At 35.8% G+C, this 25,388-nt stretch overlaps 5 protein-coding genes and 1 long non-coding RNA gene across 14 annotated transcripts; 3 read left to right on the top strand and 3 right to left on the bottom strand.

Moving 5' to 3' along the window:
* Positions 1-513: 513 nt before the first annotated feature.
* On the bottom strand, positions 514-3,185 carry LOC111006360 (PLC-like phosphodiesterases superfamily protein). The gene is made up of 7 exons (XM_022278251.2): positions 2,947-3,185; positions 2,543-2,665; positions 1,859-1,996; positions 1,639-1,737; positions 1,173-1,476; positions 874-1,097; positions 514-783 (listed from the first exon to the last, which is right to left on the bottom strand). The coding sequence occupies exons 1-7, from the start codon at positions 3,052-3,054 to the stop codon at positions 691-693; spliced, it is 1,089 nt and encodes a 362-aa protein (XP_022133943.1). The 5' UTR covers positions 3,055-3,185; the 3' UTR covers positions 514-690.
* Positions 3,186-4,479: 1,294 nt separating this feature from the next.
* COBL1 (COBRA-like protein 1 precursor) lies at positions 4,480-7,691 on the bottom strand. The gene is given in 7 exon segments (XM_022278252.2): positions 4,480-4,817; positions 5,462-5,736; positions 5,833-5,922; positions 6,469-6,538; positions 6,945-7,174; positions 7,176-7,399; positions 7,599-7,691. Coding segments are annotated over 7 exon segments (1,191 nt in total). The 5' UTR covers positions 7,626-7,691; the 3' UTR covers positions 4,480-4,542.
* On the top strand, positions 4,546-8,423 carry LOC111006362 (uncharacterized). 7 transcript variants are annotated; one of them, XR_015790130.1, is made up of 3 exons: positions 4,546-4,702; positions 5,517-7,685; positions 7,768-8,423. It is a non-coding gene; the product is annotated as an uncharacterized LOC111006362 (long non-coding RNA). The 7 variants fall into 7 exon arrangements; XR_015790129.1 differs by having other exon boundaries at positions 4,548-4,708; positions 5,375-7,685; XR_015790131.1 differs by having other exon boundaries at positions 4,549-4,702; positions 5,375-7,685.
* Positions 8,424-9,415: 992 nt separating this feature from the next.
* Positions 9,416-14,566, top strand: LOC111006304 (Mitochondrial substrate carrier family protein). 3 transcript variants are annotated; one of them, XM_088122342.1, is made up of 6 exons: positions 9,416-9,931; positions 11,242-11,639; positions 11,734-11,930; positions 12,567-12,711; positions 13,587-13,740; positions 14,139-14,566. In XM_088122342.1, exons 1-6 carry the CDS (start codon positions 9,877-9,879, stop codon positions 14,168-14,170), a joined length of 981 nt encoding a protein of 326 aa, XP_087978468.1. In that variant the 5' UTR covers positions 9,416-9,876; the 3' UTR covers positions 14,171-14,566. The 3 variants fall into 3 exon arrangements, with proteins under 3 accessions (XP_087978468.1, XP_022133852.1, XP_087978469.1); XM_022278160.2 differs by having other exon boundaries at positions 9,417-9,931; positions 11,258-11,639; XM_088122343.1 differs by having other exon boundaries at positions 9,419-9,860; positions 11,258-11,639.
* Positions 14,567-14,767: 201 nt separating this feature from the next.
* LOC111006305 (small acidic-like protein) lies at positions 14,768-18,001 on the bottom strand. The gene is made up of 7 exons (XM_022278162.2): positions 17,822-18,001; positions 17,629-17,750; positions 17,503-17,555; positions 17,289-17,352; positions 17,123-17,165; positions 17,000-17,047; positions 14,768-15,228 (listed from the first exon to the last, which is right to left on the bottom strand). Exons 1-7 carry the CDS (start codon positions 17,906-17,908, stop codon positions 15,037-15,039), a joined length of 609 nt encoding a protein of 202 aa, XP_022133854.1. The 5' UTR covers positions 17,909-18,001; the 3' UTR covers positions 14,768-15,036.
* Positions 18,002-19,242: 1,241 nt separating this feature from the next.
* LOC111006051 (receptor-like protein kinase FERONIA) lies at positions 19,243-22,145 on the top strand. Its single transcript, XM_022277789.2, has one exon. It carries the CDS (start codon positions 19,350-19,352, stop codon positions 21,858-21,860), a length of 2,511 nt encoding a protein of 836 aa, XP_022133481.2. The 5' UTR covers positions 19,243-19,349; the 3' UTR covers positions 21,861-22,145.
* Positions 22,146-25,388: the final 3,243 nt, after the last annotated feature.

Below are 25,388 nucleotides of genomic sequence, written 5' to 3'. Positions count from 1 at the left end.
TAGAAATACCTTTTGAAATCTTATCTTAAATCTCTCAAATCAATATATATGTGAAAACTATATAAAATCTTAAACATGTGGTTAGAAAATTAAAAATACAATAAATAACCTGTTTCTAACCAATTTTTTAAAAAATGGATTCTAAAAGATATCCTCCGCACGTCTTGCCTTTTGTGGAGGAGTTTGAAGTAAAAAAGCCCAATGCTTAATCATATTGGTTTGATAAGTGCAAATATTAGTGGGCTAAGACTGGCCCACATGTCCAAAGCCCATTAATATCCTTTTTTTTTGTTTTTGAAAATTAATATCCATTTAAGTAAAAGAATGTCATACATCTCATTTAAACTAATTTTTTAATTTTTTTTAATTTCTTTAATTTCTTTAATTTCCCAATGTTGCTTTTGGCAATTAAAAAAAATAGAGAAATTTCACTCCGCAGCATAAAATTAGTAGGAATTTCAAAAAAATATTCCTCGTTTTAATTTTTTTTTTCAAATATAGCATAGGGTTGACTTTATAATGAGCGTTTTACATTATATTTAATCACTTTATTTATGCATACAATGACACTGACTTTTGAATTATTCTATTTTTGTAAAATTTTAAAATTATTCGTTTCAATATACTTCAAAAGCTAAAGACATCAACTTTTAGCTGATAAATTTGAAACTCTCGAGTTTCTTACCATCTTTACCCGACACATGAATGAATGTCCTCAGAGTTACACAAGAGCCCCCCATTGGAAGCATCCAAAGCTTGAAATGCTCCTCCTCCATCACTCCTCTGCATAAATGATCAGTTTTAATAATAGAAAGAACAGAAACAAAAGTTTTTTGTTTTTGTTTTTGTTTTTGAAAGCAGAAAACAAATTACCTTGTAGAAATCAACAGCCAGAAAGTTAGGCCATCTGTTAGCAGCTGCCTGATGACAAGTTAGAAGCATGGCAAACAGATCCTTAGAATTATGTTGACATGCCAATTGCTTGATTGGAACTGTTGGAAAATAGTTCATCAATATCAGTGATTTTCCCTTGTCATCAAGTGCTGATGATTCTCCCCTGTTTGCACAACTCCCCTCTTTCATCCCATCATTCCCATCTGCAAATTATTACTGTTTTCGTCATCCCTTAAGCACTTTAAAAGGCATGTCAAACGCACTCTTATTTAGCTTACATTGGTTTTCGACCATGTAATTCCATTGGTATGCTATTCCTTCTGTTGCTTCCTTTGTTCTATTTGATGTGAAGACCAGAAGCCTTTGGTTATTGGCCACCATGTCGCTGACTCGAGGCCAGTCGCTGCCATTCTTCGGCATGTTCGTGATTGGAAACCAGAACTTCTTCAACCCCGCATCGGTGAATACCTTGGTCAATCCATTGGGAGATTGAACATAGTCTTCTAAGATCAGTGTCACAATCTCTGCAGTATTTGCTGTTAGAAAGGCCTCTACTTCCTTCAATGTGTCTATTGCTGGTTCCTATAACAATTGAAAATCAACTGTATCAGCGGTAAAGATACGAACTTTAATACATGTTTAAAGTTTATAATAATTTAGTCCCTATTGTGAAAAATATTGTTGAGTCTCTCGAATACTGGAGATAAAATTTTAGTGAGATAATTGGGGTTAAATTGAACATACAAATGCAGTGTAGTTGTGGCATTTTCCTCCAAAGGAATGGCAGAGCCAAACATCTCCATCAAAATCATAGGTGTCCAACATCAAAGCTCTAACTCCATTCTGTAAAATATGTGTAGAAAATAAAAATATCAGAACTTCAAAAGAAAAAGGAAAAAAAAAATAGTGGTGGAGATGTTAATTTGCCTTAATTAATTAAGTTATTATATGGAACATTACATACATTCAGCTGTTGGGAGACAGTGTCTTCTTGATTGTTGAAGGTCACACGAGGAATTCCTATGTGAGATGGCTCTCCTTCGATGGCAAATGAATTGTGGGTCGTTAGATATGCATATTTGTTGAATGGCAATGAATTATTCTGCATCATTAAACAGATATATAAAATTTTCAAATATAGTACTGTTGATATTAAGATTATATAGTAGATTGTTTTTCTTCCAATCGTACTTTTTTATCCCGTTAGAGTTAATTTATACATAAAATTCGTGTGTTTTCTTGTATTTACTTTTTTCCCACAAAAATAAAAACAACTTGTACCCCATTTCCCAAGTTCGAGAATCAAGATTGGGATTAGAGAAATACTTAGATGTTTATTGGTCAGCAATCTTTTTTTTTTTAAACCATAAAACGTTTCCCTCTTCTTACATGTCAAAATTTTAATGATGGTCGGCAAAAGATGATGGAGGCTGATCAGTAAGTACCTAAATATTGTTCTTTTAAGTTCCTCCTATTTTCAACCCTACTTCTAATGGAAATTTCCCACCTGAGGTCGCCACAAATCTTCTTACCAATTTGCACAAAGAAGCAAAAGAGGCAGGGAGAGTTTCAGTTTATACATAGCTACCAAAAAGAATGCAAATCCAACCACATGCATGATAAGGGGTATATATATAATTTGACATACCACAAGTTTGAACTGATTTGTGTAGGTGGATCTAACACATCTTGACCCAAAAAAACTTGTTGGGCAGGAGGAACAATACAGCCCATCTCCACAGTCTCCACTAGAAGAGCACTCCTCCCCCACCTATATATTAAAACCAACAAAGAAAAAAAAAAAAAAACTTATCATCATCATCAACTGATGCATCAATCTATAGGTCAGAGAGAAGATTTCAAAACAAAAAATTTCGATTTCCCATAATCGACGTCCTGCAACGTGTAGTTTATGCCAGTGGATTCTTATAACCTAAACTCCTTGGGAGGCTGAACAACATTGTTGTGACCACAAGACTCGAACTTGAAACCTCAAAGTAGGTTACTCAAACCGACAAGCTGAATTTTTTTTTTTTTTTAAAACAAAATTACCTTGCAGAGTCCATTGGGACAGGGTTCTTGTGCAGCTACCGAGAAGAGGAATATTGAAACTAGGAGTTGGATTATCACAAGCTTGTGTAAATGATGGGATTTCTCCATTCTTTGATTATCAACACAGAGATAATTCAAAGGTTATGGGTTAGGTGGTGTGTTTGTTGTGCATCAAAAATGAGATTTCTTATAATTTATCATAAGTTTTTTAATTTGGCAGGTTTGAACATGGAAAGTTCAATTTTTTTTTTGGTTTTGGTTGGTTGGAATTTAGAAATGGGAATTATTAATTCATGAATTATTATCCCCAACTTCCTTTTATAAATTTAAGTAACACCCACTTTTTCTTCCATGGAAAGACGGTTTAACCTTTCATGTCTCTTTCACTCATTTGCATCATTTTTTAAATGATTTTTTTTTTCAACTAGCCCGGATAATTATTGGTTTATCTATTAAATTATGTTTAGGTTAACCAAGATTATGTGTATTAATTAATTTAAAATATATATTTTTTAATATAACAAATATGAAGAGTATCAAAATAATGAGCAAGATATCTTAACGGGTGATTATACTCGTGTTCATAAAAAAATCCATTTGATATTTTTTAAAATTATATATGTATATATCAATTTGTCAATAGAAACTAGTGTGTATTATTTTATTAACTTTTAACATTATTATATATTTTACAGTGATTTGAATGAAATGGTCACATTCAATGGCATACCAAACAAAGTTTTGAATTAAAGAGCGATCGTTACATATTTGTTAAGCAATTAATTATATAATCTGAAATTATTCAAATGTGAAACGGTCGCATTATATTAATGTAAACTAAAAATATATCATTTATCTATATATTATCCATGTCGCAACCTTTTCTCACTTGAATGTCTATTATTTTTTTTAAAATCATTTTTTATTGTCTCACAACTATTTCTTCTGTCCACACAAGAAAAGGTCAACTTTTATGTTTGTTATGTTTCCTTTTTATCGTTTCTTAAAAAAGACACGTGTGAATTATTAGATCAATTTTAAAAATATAAACTAATTTTTAGAAGTTACTTATTTAGCTTATATTTTAAAATTGTTTTTAAAAAATAGTTGACAAAATAAACAAACACATATACAAGTTTAAATTTTAAGTAGGTTTGAAATAATTCAATTAGTTTAGTACTAAGTAAAAAAAGGACGTAATATAATAATATATTTTTTTAAATATATAAGTATTAGAAAACTATGATTAAGATCACGATCTTCATTTCTTTATATTGGGTGAGAAAGTAAAGATTAATGACTTATAATCAATTTAAATATAACTCAACTGATTAAGACATCTATTTCCAACAATAAGGTTGAAAGTTTGAATTTTCACCAACATGTTGGTAAAAAAATGGAAATAAAAAAAAGGAAAAAAAGAGTGTAGGGAAAGAAACTATATGGCTATAGTTACCTCTCAAAATTAAAAATATATATATAATTGAGTTTTTGAAGTTTAATTATGTATTAAATTTATAACTTCACCCGTGGTTTAAAGATGCAAACTTGTTGTACTCAGAAAATGACAATAATAATCCAAACTAACAGTTTTTATTATGTAAAGGTTAGAAGAGAAGCTAAAATTAGGGCAAAAGTGGAGATCTTCTGATCGGAGCCGGCGTTCGGCAACCGCGGTTAGGCGTCGGGAGGCGGCATGACGCAATTATCGCCATTGAAGTACACCCTTCGAGGGAAGCCCCAACCTTCGTCAAATGTAAAGGTTTCTTTATTCTTTCCAAAAATAACCTCCGTCTGTACGTTTCCAACAGGACCCGCTTGTGTTAGCAGATTATTGTAGAACTTGACTCCCCATAGCATGGCTGTATCATCTGTTGGGAATCAATTTTGACCATGATTAGGGCATTTCTTCCTTGCATAACAACAAAATTAATACAAAATGGTCAAACAATTGGCAAACAAAAATACTTTATTTATTCCTTGAACTTTTGTATGTAACGGTTTAGTCTTGGTTTAAAATATGTAACGATTTAGTTCATTAACATACTGGTTTAAAATATGTAACGATTTAGTTCATGAACTCTAGTATGTAACAATCTAGTATGTAATAATTTAATCTCTACCGTGAAGATTTTTGTGAAGGTGTTACTTATTATTAAATATCAAAGATATTTCACCTTCATGGAATTTTACACGGTAGGACTAAAGTATTACAAATTTTGAACTACAAGGACTAAATTGTTACTTACTATGGTGCAGGGATTAAACCATTAATTCAATCAAAGTGCCTAGACCCAATGTGTTTTTTAGCGAACACTCTTTTATCCTTAGCCAACATGCATGGTTTTAATGAACTGTAAGCAAGAAATAGAGAGTAAGGAATGAGAACACTGTTAAATGACTCCTCTCTTCTCTCTTGCTAGTTTAGGTGTTGGGGTTGGTAACTAAAATTTCATATGGAAATGGGGTTTAGAGAATGATTGCAACATAGGGGAAATCAAGCAGAGAAATTTACTTATTGCTGCATAGGGGACAAGAGACTTGTAGTTGAAACTAAATATCTTTGTCAGATTGCTGAAGTTGGGGTGCTGAATGACTAAGTTCCAGTCTGAATAGTTCATTCTGTAGTTGAAGTTTGTAATGGTGATCTTGACTCTCCAGTACTCTTTGTAGTTGAGCTTATTGTGCCAGTGAATTCGGATTGGACACATATGGCTTGCACATTGAACCAGAGGTTCAAAGTTCTCACCAGAGTTTGAAACAACGGGTGATAAGTAATGTGAATTTGCCCTGTAAAATCAACACCAGGTATAATTTTTATGTAGGTCCATCATTGCAAATCTTAGTTTGATTTTTTAGTGTGCTTGTAATGTTTGATGGAATTACTCAATGCAGCTTCCTGTCTGAACCATGCTGCTTCGGCAGCCGCAGGAACATTTGGAGCAGGTTGCGATGCTGTCGTTGTAGAAGGATGACCATGAGCAGTGTTTTCGAGGCACAAGGCGCACCGCAAGGCTACAAGCCCTTTGATCGCCTTGAGGCGAGAGGCGATACAAAGACGACGCCTGATTGAAGCGAGACACACCTTAATAAATAAGTAAAAATTATATACATAGTGCATAAATTACCTTAAAAAAATTAATACCAAAATAGTAAATGTCAACAAGATAAGTTTAGTTCCAAATAAAGACAAGCAGCAGCGAAGATTGATGGTGGTGAAGGCTTGAAGCCCGTGAAGGTGAATGTCGATAGGGAGGGGAGGCAGAGATAGGGTTTGGGTCGCGTAGTGGAGGGTGTTTTACAAAAAAAAAACACATAAAAAATTAAAAAAAAAATAAATAAGGCAGATCGCCCCCTTGAAGGAGGCGATCGCCTTGCCTCAGGCAACAGGCGCGCCAAGGCACCCAAAGGCGAGCGCCTAATGGAAGGCGCTCGCCTGGGCACCTTGCGAGGCGCACCTGGGTGAAAACGCTTCGCCTCTCGCCTGAGGCAAGTGCCCGGGTGCGCCTCGAAAACATTGACAATGAGACACAGCAACTGGGGTTCTTGTGAGCCATAAATTGGGAATATGTGCACGTAATATTCCATGTCACTGCCATAGAAGTAAAACAGGTCAGTTTCAAAATGACCTTATTCTAACTGTTTGAATTTAATCTGATTATGGATTAAGACTTTTATATATTTTCCTATTCTGCTGATGCAACATTATGTGATGATGTTCTGTTAGTATGGACTTTCGGTACAAACTAAGTCAGTTTAGTTTCTAGGACTCAGATGGACGTTCAGTTGGAGTACAAGCTACTGACTGCTGAACTATTGTAGTCTCTAGTCTGTCTTCTGAACCATTGAAAACAATGGTTTGAATGGTTTTCTTTTATCGTAGTTACGAATAGGCATGCTATTGAGCTTTCTATATAGCCTCAGAAAATATCAAATGGAAGGTACTTCCACACACAGAGACCATCAAACTATGTTATAGATTTGTAGTCACCACTTACTCGAAGCTTGAGTGACCCTTCTCTTATCTGCTGAAACAAAGGTACTTGGTTCAACAACCGTAGCAGGTCCGCAGGTATATCCGGGCTCTGGTGCTTTCAAAATGAAGTTCTTGGGCATTTTGACAGTCCTATTGCTAGCTCCAGATGAACCAACACTTAGCTGAAATGAGCTTAGTGCATTTCCAGGATCTTGGACCCAAGAGTTAAGTACTCCACCTTTACAGCAGTTCAACCTGTGAGTTGTAAGGAGTTGCTGGGAGAAGATCAACCACAGTTGGATCTTTCTTGCAGCAATGTGGGATGTTTGATTTTTATCTTGAACAATCTCCTTGCTCTATGGCTTGGCCTCCCACCATGCTCCATATTACTTCCTTTTTCGCCCACATCCATCCCAGCGACCAACCCGGGGCTTGGATGTGACGATATTGCTGGAAATTGTAGATTTTCACAATGGCCTGTTGATTAAAAAAGGAACATCAGATTGGTGTGGAGGAATCTCATCTTTTATGTTCAAATTCAATGGTGCCAAGTTATTTGATTGGTCAAACTCTTAAACTAAACTTGTGATCTTGAAAATTTTATGTACTTCCCATAACATGAATGGATTTTCGGAATGCCATGGAGCCTTGAATCTACTCTTTTGATGTAACTTACCACGTAGCCATCTGAGGTCCAGGTCATGACATCCCACTTGATAGTGATGTTTCCAGTTGGATCAAGAGCATCATAGGCTTCTGCAAAGTAAGCTTAATTCAGATAATGACGACTTTGTTTCATAACATTTTTGGGAATCAACTAACATAAAATCTCTTTTGATTTGCAGAAAGTGAAGAAGAAAATGCTCAACAAAAGTGCATTATATGTCATAAAATAGCACAAGGAAGTTGTTAACCAAAAAGAATCCTCTCCCTACTTAAATTTCAGCATTTCACTGTCTTCTAATTAAGTTCAGTAAACGAAAACTTTCCTCGACGAAGAACTCGAGCCTGAGAGAGCTTGATATTCAACGACTTCATCATTACTGAAATGCTGGAAATGAAACATACTCTTCAGAACAAGTAGAGCCCATCAAGATTCTGAAGTGAAGAAGACAGAAAATGAAAAAGTGGAAGAAGAGAGAGCCTGATAAACCTGTGAAATTAAAGCTGCTGCAACAAAATAAAATCAGTAACCAAAAGCTCTTCTTCAACTTCATTCTGCTGCATTTGCTGCCAGGTTGCTCTGTGATTCCTCTTGGTATGAACACAATGTGATAAGGGGAGACCACGAGATAGAACACGACATTTGATTATCTCATATTATTAGTTTAATTACCATTAATGGGGAATAGCATATCATCTGCATATATACAAACTAGTTACTTTATCATATTATTTACAATGCAGCCTTTATTGGACTGTACAGAGCATGAGCCTAAAATGAGATGTTTTTACCAGTTTATGGCATTAATCATTTAAAGCTTGTCAGCTTTGTTGGCTATTTTTTTGCACTAAGAATGTGACATTTATCTAGCAACTTGCAAAGCATCTATTTCATTTTGTCCATTCTGTCCATTTTTTTATTTTTTAAAGAGAACTATATAAAAACTTACGATTCTAAAATTATAATAAAAAAATTGAATTGATAGTTCAACTAAAAGATCGACCAACTACTAACCAAAATCATTAAGATCTATCCAAATTAAATTGACAGATTTTATATGTAATAAAATAGAATGGGGTTGATATTTGTTGTTTTTTGTGTTTAGTCTTTTGATTTCGAGTTGCACCCTTAAAAACTATAATACAAGGTAATTGATTCACTTATAGCCCCTAATTAAGAATAAAATTTAGGTGTTTATCGATCACCATTAAAAATTTGATAATTAAGAGATTAATGTATAAAGAAAGAGAGATAAACTAGTTTAAAAAATAGTTGTCAGTTTTTTAATATTGATAAGCAAGAAGATACCTACCGACTCGATAAACATCTAAGTTTTTATTTACTAAAAAAAGAAGAATTACTTTCACAACTATGCTACATTTAGGTTGAAAAGTATCATAATTTCAAATGTCGAGTTTGTATTTGTGATATAATTATTCTTTATAAAAAAAAATTTATGTAAAAGTGAACATATTGTTTTGTGATAAGCAAGATTTTAAATGTCGATAAAAATGTCAAGATCTTAACTTCATGGAAATATATATGGAAATATCGATAAAATATTGATGTTGATAGATATTTTTATAAAAGTTAGAACAATGTAAAAATATTTAAATTAACGAATAAATAATTTTTTATTTATAAATAAGTTAAAAATAATTAATATCAATATTACATATATATTAGCTAATTTTGTTGATGTTTTCATATTTTATCATTTTTTAAATATAATAAAAATACCTATTTATTCATGGTGTCGATGTATCCAAATTTTCGATATATCAACGGATGTTTAATATCATTCTTATAAGAAGCAAGCGTGTGAAGAGAGGGACGAGGCGCCGCGTGATTGGGAAGCAGCCAAACGAACACCAAGAAGGCAGCCACAGACGATTCCACCGCCGCAAAGGCCAAACCTTTTTAGTTTTTGGTGCGAAGGCCGCCTTCTTCCAGCGCCATTTTCTCCTCTATTTGACGAACAAAGAGGAAGGGAAAAAGAAAAGAATATCAAACCATATAAAATAAAAACCCCACCATTTCCCCCTCCGAATTGTTCTCTCTCCAAGCAATTCCAAGAAATGCAGTGCGAAACCTGAAGAGCCCACCAACCCCCACTTCCCTTTTCTTATTGTTTCTTCGCGCTGCTGCCCAGCAAGATTCACGCCGTCGGAACGGCGCCTAATCGATTAGTTTCCTGACTTCTTGGAGTTGGTGCATTCTTGAATTCTGTATTGTGCTCTGCTTTGCTTCGCCGACCTTGTTTGTTCGATCCAGGTAAGGGAGGCCATGAATGCGAATGGTTCTCGATTTCAGTCCTTTGGTCAGACCGAGATTAACTGGGACAAGTGCGTTCATCTTTCCTTTCTTTTCCTCTGCTTTTCTGGGAAATTTTTCGTTCCGTTTCGTATTTCTTTATTTGCATATTGTTTCATTATTTGTCAGCTTTTGTGTTGAATGATAAAGTTCGTTGACTCGCTCTAGCTTTAGTTGACCATTCTGGATTTGTTGTTTATTGTTGTGTTATTCATCCTATGCTTGACTTTGATGTATGCATAGATCGAGGAGTTATTGAGCGCTTTATTTTGGTTTTTGATGACATGAAAGAGAAGAAATATCGAGGGAGGATGGAAATTTTGTTATTGTGTCGAGTATAATGTGTGTTGTGTGAGAGAAAAAGACATCAACAAGTAGAACTTGGGAAAAGAATATAAAGATATAATTGGAACTTCTTTTCAAACTAGAACTAACTCGGGGTTTAAGAGATAGAACTTGAGATTTAGGATTGTGTTAGCGTTGTAATACTCAGTCGCAATTTGGTGCTTTACCCTGGTTTGTGAAAGTTATGGAGAATAAGTTGAGCCGTATGTTCAGTACTAATCTACTAGATGCTATTTTTTGGTCTCCGGTGGTGTTTGTGCTTTTGGAACTCCGAGTCCTTTGTTTTTAAAGAACAGAGTGGCTTGACATGCCTGAAATTTGAGATTTATCTGTATCTTTGTTTGCAATATTTGTGCCCCTCTATCTTTGTTTGCCCCACGACATCCAGTGCGCTATAATTTACACATTATTTTGGCATAAATGCTTTATGGATGGATATATGTCACATTTATGCATTAGCAGATGGTAGGTTTTGTAAATAAAATAGTAAATTACTTCTAAACATGTTCGGACTAAAAGGCTCATTTTACATTTACCCACATGCACCTGCCCCCAAGGGGCAACCCAGTTGGCAAGGGCTTGGGTTGGGGTCTCTTGGTCAATATTGACTTAGAGGTTTCAGGTTCGAACCTTCTGGTGAGTTTAATACCAAAAACCCTTGATATCTCTCAAGTCTGGGCCTTGGGGCATGCACGGGTGCTTCTGGGTGTGGGGGAGAAAAGCTCCAACTCCCAGTTACCAAAAAATAATTTACTTCCGTGCACCTCAGATTCATAGGCTCCAAAGGCAAAGAAAGACTCCATTAACTAAGTTGAGTATTGTGTTTGTTTTCGGAGACTGTAACTCAAACTGAAGTTGATATTAGCTTACCTCAAACTCTGCCTCTCCTTTTCTCGAAGACTAATCAAATGGTCTATCCATCTATGACATGAGACCACTCTTATTCCTTGCTTTGCAAAAAGGTTGCAATATCTTATATGACTCTTTATTTATCAAGCCCGTACATCTTGCAGGCTTGATAAAGCAAAATTTTATGGCGTAGGAGCAGGTCTCTTTACTGGGGTTACAGTTGCACTGTACCCTGTTTCTGTTGTAAAAACGAGGATGCAGGTTGCTGTTAAGGACTCTGCCGAGAAAAATGCATTTTCTGTTGTCAAAGGCTTACTGAAGAATGATGGGATTCCTGGTCTTTACAGAGGGTTTGGTACAGTAATCACTGGTGCAATTCCTGCAAGGATCATCTTTCTTACCGCTTTGGAGACAACCAAAGTGGGAGCCTTTAAAATGGTTGAGCCACTTAAATTCTCTGAACCCGTTCAGGCCGCAATAGCAAATGGATTAGCTGGCATGACGGCATCACTTTTTTCTCAAGCTGTTTTTGTTCCAATTGACGTGGTATGTAGGATTTTGCTAGTTTTTGGTAAGTTTTGGTTGTTGTTTATTTGTTGTTTACTTAAAAGCAAATATTTGTTGTTTTTGTTCCACTCAGATTAGTCAAAAGCTAATGGTTCAAGGATACTCAGGCCACACAAGATATAATGGGGGTTTAGATGTTGCTCGTAAACTAATAAAATCTGATGGAATCCGGGGATTGTATAAAGGTTTTGGGTTATCTGTTATGACCTACTCTCCATCTAGTGCTGTATGGTGGGCAAGTTATGGTGCAAGTCAACGCATCATCTGGAGGTGAGACATGGTAATTTCCCTCCATTTATGTTTATGTGTTGAGTTCTGGATCATTGCATAACAATTCATGTCAACTAGCTGTTGTTAGCAATAGCATTGTCATCTTCTCTTTCTTTGACACTGAATGAAAGAAATCATTAGTCTCTTGATAGTAAATGGTAATATTTTGGTCCGCTAAGTACTTATCAAATAGATATAAGATTATGCAATCTTAGTTTTGTCTACTTTTCATGAACATGGCGTCCTTTATTATATACCTTAGTTCTAGTTTTCTTATAGATTTCTGTGTTATGAACTATTCCTCCTCCTTGGAGTGCATGCATTTTAAATGTGCATCTCTGTACGGATTTGTTGAGCTTCATTCATATATAAGTATGCGTCTTTATTGGAAGAAGGATGGAATATGGAAGTTATAAGCTAGGAGTTGTCCTCGTGCAGTTGGTTAGAAATTTATCTGACATGAGGTTTTCTATTTCTAATTATATTTTAGAGGTATTAATATTAGATTTCAGAGGGTCCCGACTGAACTATTGATACTTTCTCAAATGCATGATGCGGGCTGTATTTTCTGTTTAACATTGAACTGATTTCTCTTATCTGACTTTGAAATTATAAACTTATGTTGTGGCATTGAAGGTTCGTAGGCCAAAACTCTGCTCCCGAGGAATTTGCTCCTAGCCATGCCAAAATTATTTCAGTTCAAGCTGCGGGTGGAATAATTGCAGGTGCAACAGCTTCCTGCATTACAACACCATTGGACACTATAAAGACTCGCTTACAGGTACTTATTGCCCTAGTTGATGTCAAACCATCCTTCTCATGTACATTTTTTATTATATTATTTGATGCCAAACATTATTTTCTGTTACTACTGTCGTTGTGCTATCAAACTATATCGCTATCTCGAGAATTCTTTAGATGCTGTATATTGCATTATTTAAAACTGTGTGTTGAACTTATTTTACTGCAGCAATAATGCTGCAGGGAAGTGTTGGAACACTCTTCCTCAAGAGTGCCAACTGCCAAGTACAAGGAATCTCCAGGCGTAAAAGCCTTTCTTTTCCCCTAGTGAACTACCTCTCCTTTTTTGAAGTAACCGCCCTTGAATTTGGCTTTAGGATAAAACCACACCCGAATAAGAGTAGCCCAATTATAGATGCAACGCCACTATTCATCAAAGTCCATATGTGCCAACCAACCTGACCTGAGCATAACTCAATTGGTCAAGACATATATCTCTAACTAAAAGGTCGTGAGTTAACATGTTGGACTTCACATGTTTAACTTATATAAGGTCTTATGAAGGTTGGTAATGAGACTAATAATATGATTCTACCGGCCCTAAAATTTGGAGGTGGCCACCAATCTGTGAGTTTCATAACAACAAATACTGTAGGGTTTGGTGCTTTACTTTTTAGAAGGGGGAAGCAGCATCTTCCAGAAGAAATCTTCTACTGTGTCAAGACTTTAAGTTCTGAAAGCTTCTGTTCAAGATTTCTAAGCTTTCCTGTTTTTTAACATTAATTTCCTTCATGAAATGCTTCTCATTCTGACTCAGTCACCTGTATGGCTGTATCTGACCTAGTTAGTTAGTTATTGCTGGTCCTACGTCGAAAGTTTATATTTTGATGGGTTATGTTTGTCAATTGTTCATAGGTGATGGGACATGAGAAAGGGAAGACAGCAAGACAAATTGTTGAAAGCTTAATCGCTGAGGAAGGATGGAAAGGTTTCTATAGGGGGCTGGGTCCTCGGTTTTTCAGCATGTCGGCCTGGGGAACCTCAATGATATTGACTTACGAGTACCTGAGTATGGACTTCTCACTATATTTCCTGCACTGTATCATATTTATGTTCTTAACCTGTTATAATAACTACAGTTTGATGTTGATGGGACTCGACACATATGAACATGCATCTACTACACATATAATATCCAATTAAAGATACAATTCAACATGTGTTTCTGTGAGTTCTTTGAAGATATTTGTTAATGAATTTTTATGAATCACACATGCTTCAGAAAATTTATTGAAAATTTTAAAAATCACCATTTCAAACAGCGAAATCAAGCAAGTTATATCTACTTTGCACTCAACACTGAGATATTTGTTAAATCTTTCTTTTCTAATTATGAATGGTTTTCCTTTCATTATATGTTGTAATCCTTCAGTCAGTAATTCTGATTTGATGTTCTTCCAAATGTAGAGCGCTTGTGTGCAAAAGATGAACAGACGTGATTGATCGGCGCAAAGGTTTTAGAGCCAAAGATTTTCTGGTTTCAATACTTTTTCCCCCCTCACAACAAGGCCAGGTTCAGCATAGAGTTCTATCCATACTCTTCAATTGCAGATAGGAATGCTGTTGAAGCACCTGTTGTATTGACTACAGAAACGCAGTTTCATTCATCCTAAAACCACATTGATTTTTTTGGAGATCCGGATAGCTCCTGAATTTTTGGACATTTGTTTTGTATTTCCTCAGTCGCAATAAACTCAGGTCAAATTAGTGAATGTAAGTGTAGTGTTCTCTCTTTGTAGTATTGTAGTTCCATTTATCAAATACTATTCTTTGATGTGGCTTCTTCATGGGATCATTTCATGACATGTTATCAAAGGCTTTTGAGCATTTTCTTCCTTTTTCTTCCTTAAGATCCATGAGAGGTTCATGACTGTACTAAAAATATTAGTCTTCATATGTACTTGTAATTAACATACCAAAAGTTGGTAATTTACCTTGTTTCCACTTCCCCCTCGGATTTAAAAGTAAACATTGAAGATGGAAATTATAAGTAATAACAATATTGAGAATGAACGCTCGCCTAAAACACAACAAAATGAACTCTAAGGACATTTGGCCTCTAAATAAGAATTGGATATTGTAATTTCTCTGGTACACGCTGGTCGTCATACCACAGTTCAGCTTGCGAAGAACATGCCCCATACAAAGATTAATTTACTACTCTTTCACATCCTTTAGAATAGAAATTGGTACTGTAAATTCTCTGGTACACTGGATGTCATACCACAGTTTAGCTTACAAAAAACGTGCCCCAAAGGGCGAAGATTTACCTCTCTTCCTCATCCTCCTCAACCCTAGTTTCATCCTAATCCTCATTTTCATCCTCATCTTCGTTTTCGTCGCTGTCTTCATTGCTGCCATCTGTAATATCATTGTCATCCTCCTTTCTGCCCAATTTAGCATGCTCTTCTATTGACGGAGTCAAATCCCCAACCTTAGTTTCTTCTTTAACGGCTGATTTACTTTTATCCGAAGTCTTACTTTTCCCTTTGTTCATCTGTTTCAGTTTAAGGAATTAAAATTATGCACATGCATCAGGGAGGAAGAAAGAATAAGAAAGAAAAACATGAGGGAAAAAAAAGTGCAATCAGTGTCAATTCATTAAGCAGAGTGCTTTGCTATGTATTTGCAAGTACACAAGCACTCAACATTTGTGATCATACATATATCGGGATATAAATATGGCCATTCATGTTCTTTGTGAAAACTAGGAAAAATGTCGTGAATTGTGATAATTAGAAGATGCTAATGTCACTTACTACGAAACTATTTTTTCAAATATAAATTATTTATAGAACTTTTAAAGTGCCATACTGTAAAGTAAAAGAAAGATATTGACTCTGCTTATACTAGACCAAATACATTCATCTCTAAGACTCTAACCTCACTGAACTCAGCATTCTATATACTAAAAAGGGCTCGACAGTACCCAAAATCAAAAGAGGACAAAACTACCAATTAATTAAGGAACTGCGATAGGACAAAACTACCAAAAAGCCAAGCACCCTCCAAAAATCTTGTTGCTATTCCTAACAGTATACATAACAAACAACAAGAAATGGAAAGACAATTAGATATCTCTTTCCCAGGAATCCTAAAGGTGCCTAAGAACATAACTTTGAATCCCTACTGTCTGCATTCCAAACTTAGTCAAACTTCAAAGGAATATCTAATAGCCAATACGTATATGAATTCTAAAAACTCAATAATAAATCCCTCAAGTTTAGAATTTGTCTGGATCTCCGAAACTTAAAAAAAAAAAAATTTGCCATAAATCACCGCTCATTTTTCATTTACCAACTTTTAATTTTGTATTTAATTAATATTTTTGAATGGTAAGACTAACTCAATAATAATTACCACTTGTCTGACCAATAAATCATGAATTCGAATCTCCAACTTTTATTTGTTATATTAAAAAAATTATTTGAACTACGAAAAAAATCGAATAATCAAATTAGCTACCGTCTATAATATCATATAATATATATATTAAAAACATATAATACCACATACAAGACTACATTGTGTTCTATAATACAATAACTTTTTAGAAAGAATATTTTCATAATTGTTAAATAGAGTTAAGAGTATTCATCTAGATAGCTAATAAAGGCAATCTATAACACTATGGGATAAGGGAAGCCATCTTAACCATTTGGACAGAAGAACAAAGTTTGTACAATCCAAGTTTCCAGTACTTAAACCCCTCCCTCCCTTGCATGGTCTAGAAACAACTTTTCAATTTACTAAATGTGACACCTCCACCCTCCTCTCCTTGCCCCTTTCTCACAAAAAGTTCCTCTTAATCCTTTCCAGACTAATGTTTTTAAAGAAGCTTTCTTAAGCCATATTGGAACCTTATCCACCACTATATCCCAGAATGACGAGACTCTAGGGTTAAGACCAAACAGGAAGAAACCATTCCACCATCAAAAGAGCCACCACCTCACAACCAAAGTTACTCGCCCTCCCCCAACTTCTAAGTTTAACCTTATTGACTATACATGGAATGCTTCTCTCTATTCATGTTGAGTTCCCACATCAACTCAAAAAACGCAAGGTGTAAGTACAATTGGGAAAAGACTCCACCCCATCCCAACAGAAATCAAGCTGTAGATGAGAAACATGAACATAACCCCCCTCCCAATTATGAAATCCTAGATAAACAAAGTAAAAAAAGTGCTAAAATTCTATTTTATTCATAAATTCCTTCATAGTTCCATTAAATGATAAATTAAACAAAATAAAAAGAACAGGAAGCTTACAGCACGTAATAGAGTTCTTTTATCCCTTTCTCGAGCATTCCTTATGGCCTGCAGCAATCACCAAATAAGTAAGCTAAAATTGGAAATATAACACCATCAAATGAGGGCAGGGCCAAATCATACCTCTTGAAGCATCTTTTGCTCAGCCTCAACTTCAGAAGCATCCCTACAAAAGGGGCAGATGGAAAGGCCATATTATTTCACAAACATCTCAGCCAATAACATAATGCACTAGATACGGCTAAACTTACGTTAACACAAAAGACATTCCAACGAATATGAAACTCACCTTCCAACAGTATGGTCTACACGACAACGACACTTCGCGCACACACCTTGCTCTTTGGCACAGCCTATATGAATGAACATCAATTCCAAGTAGAAAACTTAGCACGCACATGTACAGAGATTGAACTGAATTTGATATGTTTCCCCCTAGCAATTTAGTTCATGAAAAACAAAACCCACATAAACAATCAAGCTATTGATATAGTTAAACTAACCAGGGCAGAGATTATGATAGGCTTGACGAACAGCCCGCTTGGAACATAGTTGACTGCAATACATTAAATCAATTCCGCAACAATCCAAGCTCAGGGAGAGATAAAAACAAAAGGGTAAAGAAATACCATTTGGCGGGTTCGGCAAGGGGTTTGTACTTGCCGTAGCGGCGTTTCCAATCGATTTGGTCCTTGCAGCGAAGGCAAACTCCGGTGATCTGGGAAAGCGGGCGGAACCTGCCTCCAACCTCCTGTAGAAGATTTCGAAAGTAAGAAGAAACAGAAGATGGAGAAATCGAAAGGTGATGAAATGGGGGATTACAGTTTCGTTGATTTTGACGCCGGCGTTTGGTTTCCAGGCGTATCTGTTTTGGTGCTTCGGGGGGCCTGCCTTTGCCTTGCTGCTCATTCTTCTGCAACTCTCTCCCTCGTCTCGCTTCAACTCTGCGCCAAAAACAACAAAATTTTATTAGTTCAAAACTAACCCTATTCCTATTTTATTCTCATTCTTCCTATTCGATTCTCAATTTCTGTCTTCAAATTTATTTTAATTCTCAGATTTATAAAAATCTCAATTAGATTCTTTGAGTAAAAATTTACTTGTGAGTTTTTAACCGTATGTTCGTAGAAAATTTAGAGATAAAAATCATTAAATTATTATTTTATTAATATATAGACATGTGTTGATGCAGAAATTTGAATCCTTTTCCTATCGACCTCCCAACATTTATCACGTGTGAGATGAAATAGTTTTAAAAACATTTTTAGACCTATCTGATTTTTATATAATTTAAAACTTTCAAATTTACCCAATGGTGATAGCTTTACTTAAATTATTTCATTACTCTTTTTTTATTATTAAAATTAGAATAATATTTATGCTCCAAAATAAAAATGATCACTTAAAATAATTTTAAATTTTAAAACAGATTAAAAATAATAGCTTAGCTTATATTTTACTTTTCAAATCAGAGTAAGTTTCCAAAAATAAAATTTAGGCTAAAGGTAAATGTTTGGAGTATTTTTTTTTTCTTTTTTTGTAAAATATACTCGTGGTCCGAATTTGAACATAAATTTCTATTTGGTCCTTAAATTAAAAACTGACAATTTAGTTTTCAACTTTTTGAAAATAGTTCTTAAAGATTACTGATTTAAATTGATTAGTCACTCTAGTGACTTGGACTTTTTAAACCAGGTTGCAAAATATATTAGTTTTATATTCTTTTAGAATTGAGGTAACATTTTCTTTCCTGTCCGCCCTCTCTCCCTGCTTGCCTTTCCTTTTCTCCTATGGTAAATATAAACTTTTTTTTTATGGAATAACGTTAAATTTAATTAAACACAAATAAAAAATAAAAAAGTATTTATAAAAATTAATATGGAATAACGTTAAATTTAATTAAACACAAATAAAAAATAAAAAAGTATTTATAAAAAATAATATATATTAATATTATTATATATATTAAACGGGCATGTTTTTTTGCCAAAGATATGTTACTATTATCGTGTACGTGATAATTTTCCATACATCGCTTTCAATATGTATAATTAAATTGTTCTTTTTTAATACAATATGTGAGATAAAGAATCTTACAATCTATTGGTTGGATATATATGTCAATTATAATTGGTCCAGTATACCTACTCATTACTGAGTCGTTAAAGTACGGAAATTTGTTAGGTTTCTAAAAGGTGGGGCAAAGGTACTTTTTATATCCATTTTCGAAAAAGAGAATTGTTATTATTATTATTATTTTGATAGAAACCAATCTCGTGATGGATGAACACAACTTTGATCTCATTGAAATTGCACAACTCTCATTTGATCTTCTTGTTAATTGTTTCCCATGAAAATCCTTCCTCTTTTCTTCCCACTCTTCTCCAGCCTTCTTCTTTTTCACCTTCTCCTCTGCGCTTCGCAACGTGCTTATGTCCCGGACGTTAACATCGCCGTCGACTGCGGTTTCTCCGGCAACAGAATCGCACCCGACGGTCGGAACTGGACCGGAGACGTCGCCTCCAAATTCTCCCCTTCCGACCCACTAAACGCCGTCAACAACTCGAAGGCCATCGCCACCGTCGCCAACACCGTCAACGACGAACTCTACAGAACCGCCCGCCTCTCCCGCTCCCCCTTCACCTACTCTTTTCCGGTCACCGCCGGCCCCAAATTTCTCCGCCTCCATTTCTTACCGGAAACTTATGGCGAATTCCCCAAATTCAAAGCCTTCTTCACTGTACAAACCGGAAAATTCACCATCCTCAAAAATTTCAGCGCCGCCCTCGTCGCTGATTCCTCCGGCGAGCTCTTCGTCGCCAGAGAATTCTGCATCCATGTCGCCGGAGAAACTTCGACGTTGAACATCACCTTCACCCCATCTCCCAATTCTTACGCCTTCATCAACGGAATCGAAGTCGTCTCCATGCCGGAAAATCTCTATTTCTCTCGGGCGATCCCAAACAACACTGCCCTCGAACTTTATTACCGGATAAACCTCGGCGGCGACGAGCTCTCGCCGATCCAAGATTCTGGCATGTACCGGATATGGGAAGGAAACGATCCGGGTGTGATTTCTGCTGCCCATCAAATATACAATTACTCTGCTCCTATAAACTATACAGATTCCACTCCTAACTTCACTGCTACAGATTCAGTTTATCAATCCGGCATAATTACGCTTAATGATCAGACCTCGAATCCGTTAAGCAATTTGTCGTGGGGATTGCCAGTTCATGTGGGATTCAATTATCTGGTGAGGCTACATTTTTGCCTTCTGTTCCAAGAACAACAGACGCGTTTTACGGTGAACATAAATGGCCGGAAAATCGACACCCTCGATATACATTCCGTCAATTCTCCAATGTTCAAGGACTACAACGTATTAATGGCGAATGAGAATACTCGAAATATTTTGATCGATTTACACCCATTACCGAGCGAGAGCTACGATTCGATTTTGAACGGAATTGAAGTGTTCAAACAGAGCAATGGCACCAATCTCGCAGTGCCCAACCCACCGGGGCGGGCACTGGGGTCGGACACACCGCCGGCGGGAGCGAACCCATCACCCAAAAAGTCAAACGCAACGCCGATCATCGCCGGCGTAATCGGCGGCGTGGGTTTCGCGATATTATTCTCTCTGGTTGGATTTTTGGTCATATTGAAACAGAGCAAGAAAAAAACAAAGAGAAGGAGGAGGAAGAAGAAGAAGACGACGACGACGACAGAAGGCTCTTTGCTGCCGGAAAGACGCTGCCGGAGTTTCACCTTCGATGAGATTTTAGAAGCGACGGATTATTTCAACAAGGAGAGAGAGATCGGAGTTGGCGGATTCGGAGCCGTATACAAAGGAATTTTCGAGGACGAAGATGATCTCACGGTCGCCGTGAAGCGGCTGAACCCCGATTCCCGGCAAGGCGCGCAGGAATTCAAAATGGAGATCGAATTACTATCGGAGCTCCGGCACTTCAATCTGGTATCCCTAATCGGATACTGCATCGAAGGCAAAGAAATGCTCCTGATTTACGAACTAATGCAAAACGGCACTTTCAAAGACCATCTCTACGACACCCCCAACAATCCCCTCCCATGGAAGAAGCGTCTCGAAATCTGCTACGGGGCGGCGCGTGGGCTAAACTACCTCCACACCGGCTTCGACCGTCCGATCATCCACCGTGACGTGAAGACCACGAACATCCTCCTCGACGAGAATTGGGTCGCAAAAGTCGCCGATTTCGGGATGTCGAAATTGGGGCAGAGCAACACGGCGGTGAGCACGGCGGTGAAGGGCACGTGGGGGTATTTGGATCCGGAGTACCACCGCCGTCTTCAGGTGACGGAAAAATCCGACGTGTACTCATTTGGGGTCGTCTTGTTCGAAGTGCTCTGCGGGAGAAAACCGCTGGACCCCACCGCCGGCGAAGAGAAGTTCAAGCTTACGCTGTGGGCCAAGAAATGCTCGGAGAAAGGAACCGTTCATCAGATTATTGATCCGACGTTGAAGGGGAAGATTTCGCCGGAGTGTTTGAAGCAGTATTTGGAGCTGGCGGCGATCTGTATTAACGATCAGATGAAGAACCGGCCGACGATGGCGGTGGTGGAGGAGAAATTACGGTTCATAATTCAACTGCAGGAGGAAGCGGATGAGGGTAAATCGGACGGCGAATTGAATTATCCGGAAGAGCAGATTTCTCCGATATCGTCGATGGGGAGATCGGTGAGGACGGAGTCGTATAAAAGCCACGTCGCCACCGTGCTCAGCGGCTCCGATTTCACGGCGTCGACGATTATGAGTGAAGAGATGTTCGAGAGTGTTGATCGGAGTACCGGTGGTGGGCCCAATTCCGGGAAGTATTAGAGGGGAGAAAAATCAAAGCTTTTTTTCTCTTTTTTAGAAACTTTTGTATGATATATCGGGATTGAATCTTCGACCTCAGGGAAAATGTTGCTCACTAGGTTAAAAAATTTAGGGATTGAATCTTCGACTTCGAGGAAAATGTCTTAGCTGCTCACGAGGTTAAAAAATTTGGAGATTTAATCTTCGACCTCGAGGGAAATGTCTTAGCTGCTCACTAGGTTAAAAAATTTAGACCTCATTGTATAATATGTTTTGATATATTGATGTGTGTAAATTATGGTTAAAGTAGGGTTTTGTCTCATATGTATATGATGATAGAACAAATAATTTCCACATTTTCATGGTTTCTGTTCCATGCAACAAGTCTCATGCCACATGCCAGTAGATATATTGACACAAATGGAGACCAAAAAAAGCTTAATTTTATCGAGTCGAGAGGTTGTTTGTGATAGATATAAATTCTATCATACATATAGACAGTTAAAGAGAGGTAAATACATATACGTACTGGGAGAATTCCAAACCAAATATGGTTAAGTAAAATTAGACCTACCTTCGAATGGTCATGGATGATTACACTAATTAAATGTGTCGAGCACATATTTTAATATCATATCATATGAGTGGTTGATCTTACTGTAAATCATCATGTTGAACATTTATCGATAAAGATGTGTGGAATTCCGATTTTTAATAGTTGCTTTATGATAATTCAAAGTTAGGTAGAATTAGAATATATATATATATATAAAGCATATATATGTGGGTTTGAATTATTAAAGCGATCAATGGACCAAATGAATTGGCTATTTACAGTGAAGAAAACCATTTTCTTTCCCATTTTTTGTCTTTTTCTTATTGCCATGACTTTTTGGTACTAAAGTTTTTCTTTTTCTTTTTACCTTTTTTTTTTTTTGTTTTTAATATTACAAAGTTGTCGGAGGGGATTGAATATATATGACTTTTTGGTATTAAAGTTAAAAGTTCCCTCCAATTTAAGCATTCCACAAAGAAACAGTTGAGTAATTTATATAAGTAAAATTGCTAGTGGGCCACAAAATATTATATGTAGAGATTACCCATATCAAAAACAAGATGTAGTGGTTTTCAAAATATTTGGAAAAAGTATGATTATTGTATAAATTTTAAAATTTTTGTTTGGTAGAGTAGTTATTTTCGCTTAAGAAAAAGAAGAATTACGATATTAATTTTTTTTACGGTGAAATTGTTACTATATTTAGCACTTATATTACTTTTAAAATTGTGTTTAATAAATTTCTAAACTTTAAAAAGTACCTTAAAAATTTTTAGAATGTGCAGAGCAGATTACTGAATTTTAAAAGTGTGTCTAATAAATAAAATTTTTAAATTTTGATTGTGTGTAATTAGTCTATATGAATTTAAAAAAATATTTAATAGATTCACACACGTTCAATTTCATGTGATTTATTCAACATGTTTTAAAGTTAGGATGCATGTTAGGATTAGGAGTAGAGTAGGTACATTTATTAGGAGAGCTTAAAACTTATACTTTAATCCAAAACTAAATCTGAAACTTATAGAAACAAAAATTTAAAACCGTAGAAAACACAGCCATAGAAATACTATTCTGACCTTTGTACTTTATAGTTTATTTTGATTCCCGTATTTTTAAAATGTTTATTTTACTTTCAATTTTGGTTCATTTTAATCCATGTATTATCAAAATATTCGTTTTGGTCCTGTAACTACTTTCGTCCATTTATTTTATTTTTAAGTTTATTTTCTATCACAATTTCAACTGAATATACTTTTTAAAATGATAAACCACGACTTTTATATTAAAAGATTTCTGGTTATCTAAAAATTACTTTTAATCGTAATCAGTTGAATTAGGAAAAAAAAAAAAAGATTAACTAATACAGTGGGAGAATACAATAGAGATGGAGAATTTTATTGGTTTTTCACATGACAGAAAACAACCAGCACTCACACATGGGCATGGGCATGCCATCAAAATCACAAGAAGAAGAAGAAGAAGAGAAAAACACACAGAGAGAAAGAACAAGGAAACCGCGCCACGGGGTTTTCACGTGATCATCAGCAGGTGGCGGAGCCGGTGTACTTGGGGCAGTCCTTTTTACTGTTGGGGTCGCCGTTGCAGGCGCCTCCAGCGTTTCCGGCGCCGCTCGGACACGTCTGCACATTAGGATTTTTCGTCTCGTCCGTTTTCGGTTTGTTATCTTCAAAATCCAGAAACCGCGCCACGTGGCTTCCCACCATGAACTCCGCCGCCACCGCCTCCGAGATTCCCAAACATTCTCCGCCGCCGCCGCAGCCGCAGCTGGCGTTGGCCTTCATCAGAATCGAAGCCCTGCAATGGCTGGAAGAGAGGAACACCACCATCATCGCCGCCACTACTGCCACTGCCGGAAAAACACGACCCATTTTTAATTTATTTCTCTCTCTGGTCTCTGGTTTTTGTGAAGGTTTGGGCTCGAGTTAATGGGGAATTTAAGAACCTTGAAAATAGTAAAAAAAATTGATTTTGATATACCACGGTTAAATTGTTAAATGAGGTGAAACTTAGATGTTTACATCCGGTTGGTATATCATTTGTTTCCGATACTGGACTGACTTTTGCACAGTCTTATCCACCGTCTAATCTCAATTTTCATATGTCGTACTAAAAGAACCTATTCATATAAAATTTTATCTCATCATTGATTAACATAATTTACATTTATTAACGGTATTTTTACGTGTCAAGAAATTTTCCAAGTTATGGAAAATTTTCTATACTAATTATGATCAATGATTCATTTTTTCAGGTGGTATTTAAAATAATGGAGATACGTGAAATAAAATAATACATTACTTAATAATGTGTCTTATAAAATATTATTTTAAAGCACTAAAAAAAATTTCATGTGTTTTAAAATAGGTCAATAAAATAATAATTTAATAATATATTGTTGACTAGAAATAACTAAAGGAATATTTTTTTTAATGGGGAAGCCTCTCTGGTTTCTCTCTGCATTATTTGCTTTTGCTTTTGCTTTTTCAGTCTTTCTCTAAATTATTAGGATATTGGTTCTCCTTTTACCTTTGTTCAACTTCAAAGTCACTATTTCAAAGGTCCCTTTTGTTTATTTGAATTCTTTTTTTAATATATTTTATTTATTGATCTTATTAAAATAAAGATTTAAAACCAAATTTAATTAATTTCCTTGTTAATATAACTTCAAGGTATATTTTTCATAAATACGTATTTTTCATGAGTACAATAATTAGAGTGGAAGATTCGAACTCATGAATTTTTTGTCAAATATAATTGTTAATTATTGTCAAGCTAAGTTTATGTTAACTTCATAAATGAGTCGTTACATAGAAATACAAAAGTAAATTGTGAATATATTTCAACTATCAAACCTTAAAATTTGTGAGCATATGCAGGTTTAACCGGTGAAAGATATATTTTAAGATTTTCTAATGTTAAATATGAGCATCCCACAATGCTTCTTTGTGAAATAAAAAATATATATATAT

The sequence above is a fragment of the Momordica charantia genome (assembly GCF_013281855.1).
Source record: "Momordica charantia cultivar OHB3-1 chromosome 4 unlocalized genomic scaffold, Mcharantia_2.0 BLBB01000004.1, whole genome shotgun sequence".
Taxonomy (NCBI): Eukaryota; Viridiplantae; Streptophyta; class Magnoliopsida; order Cucurbitales; family Cucurbitaceae; genus Momordica; species Momordica charantia.
This window is presented reverse-complemented; position numbering and strand designations above follow the sequence as displayed.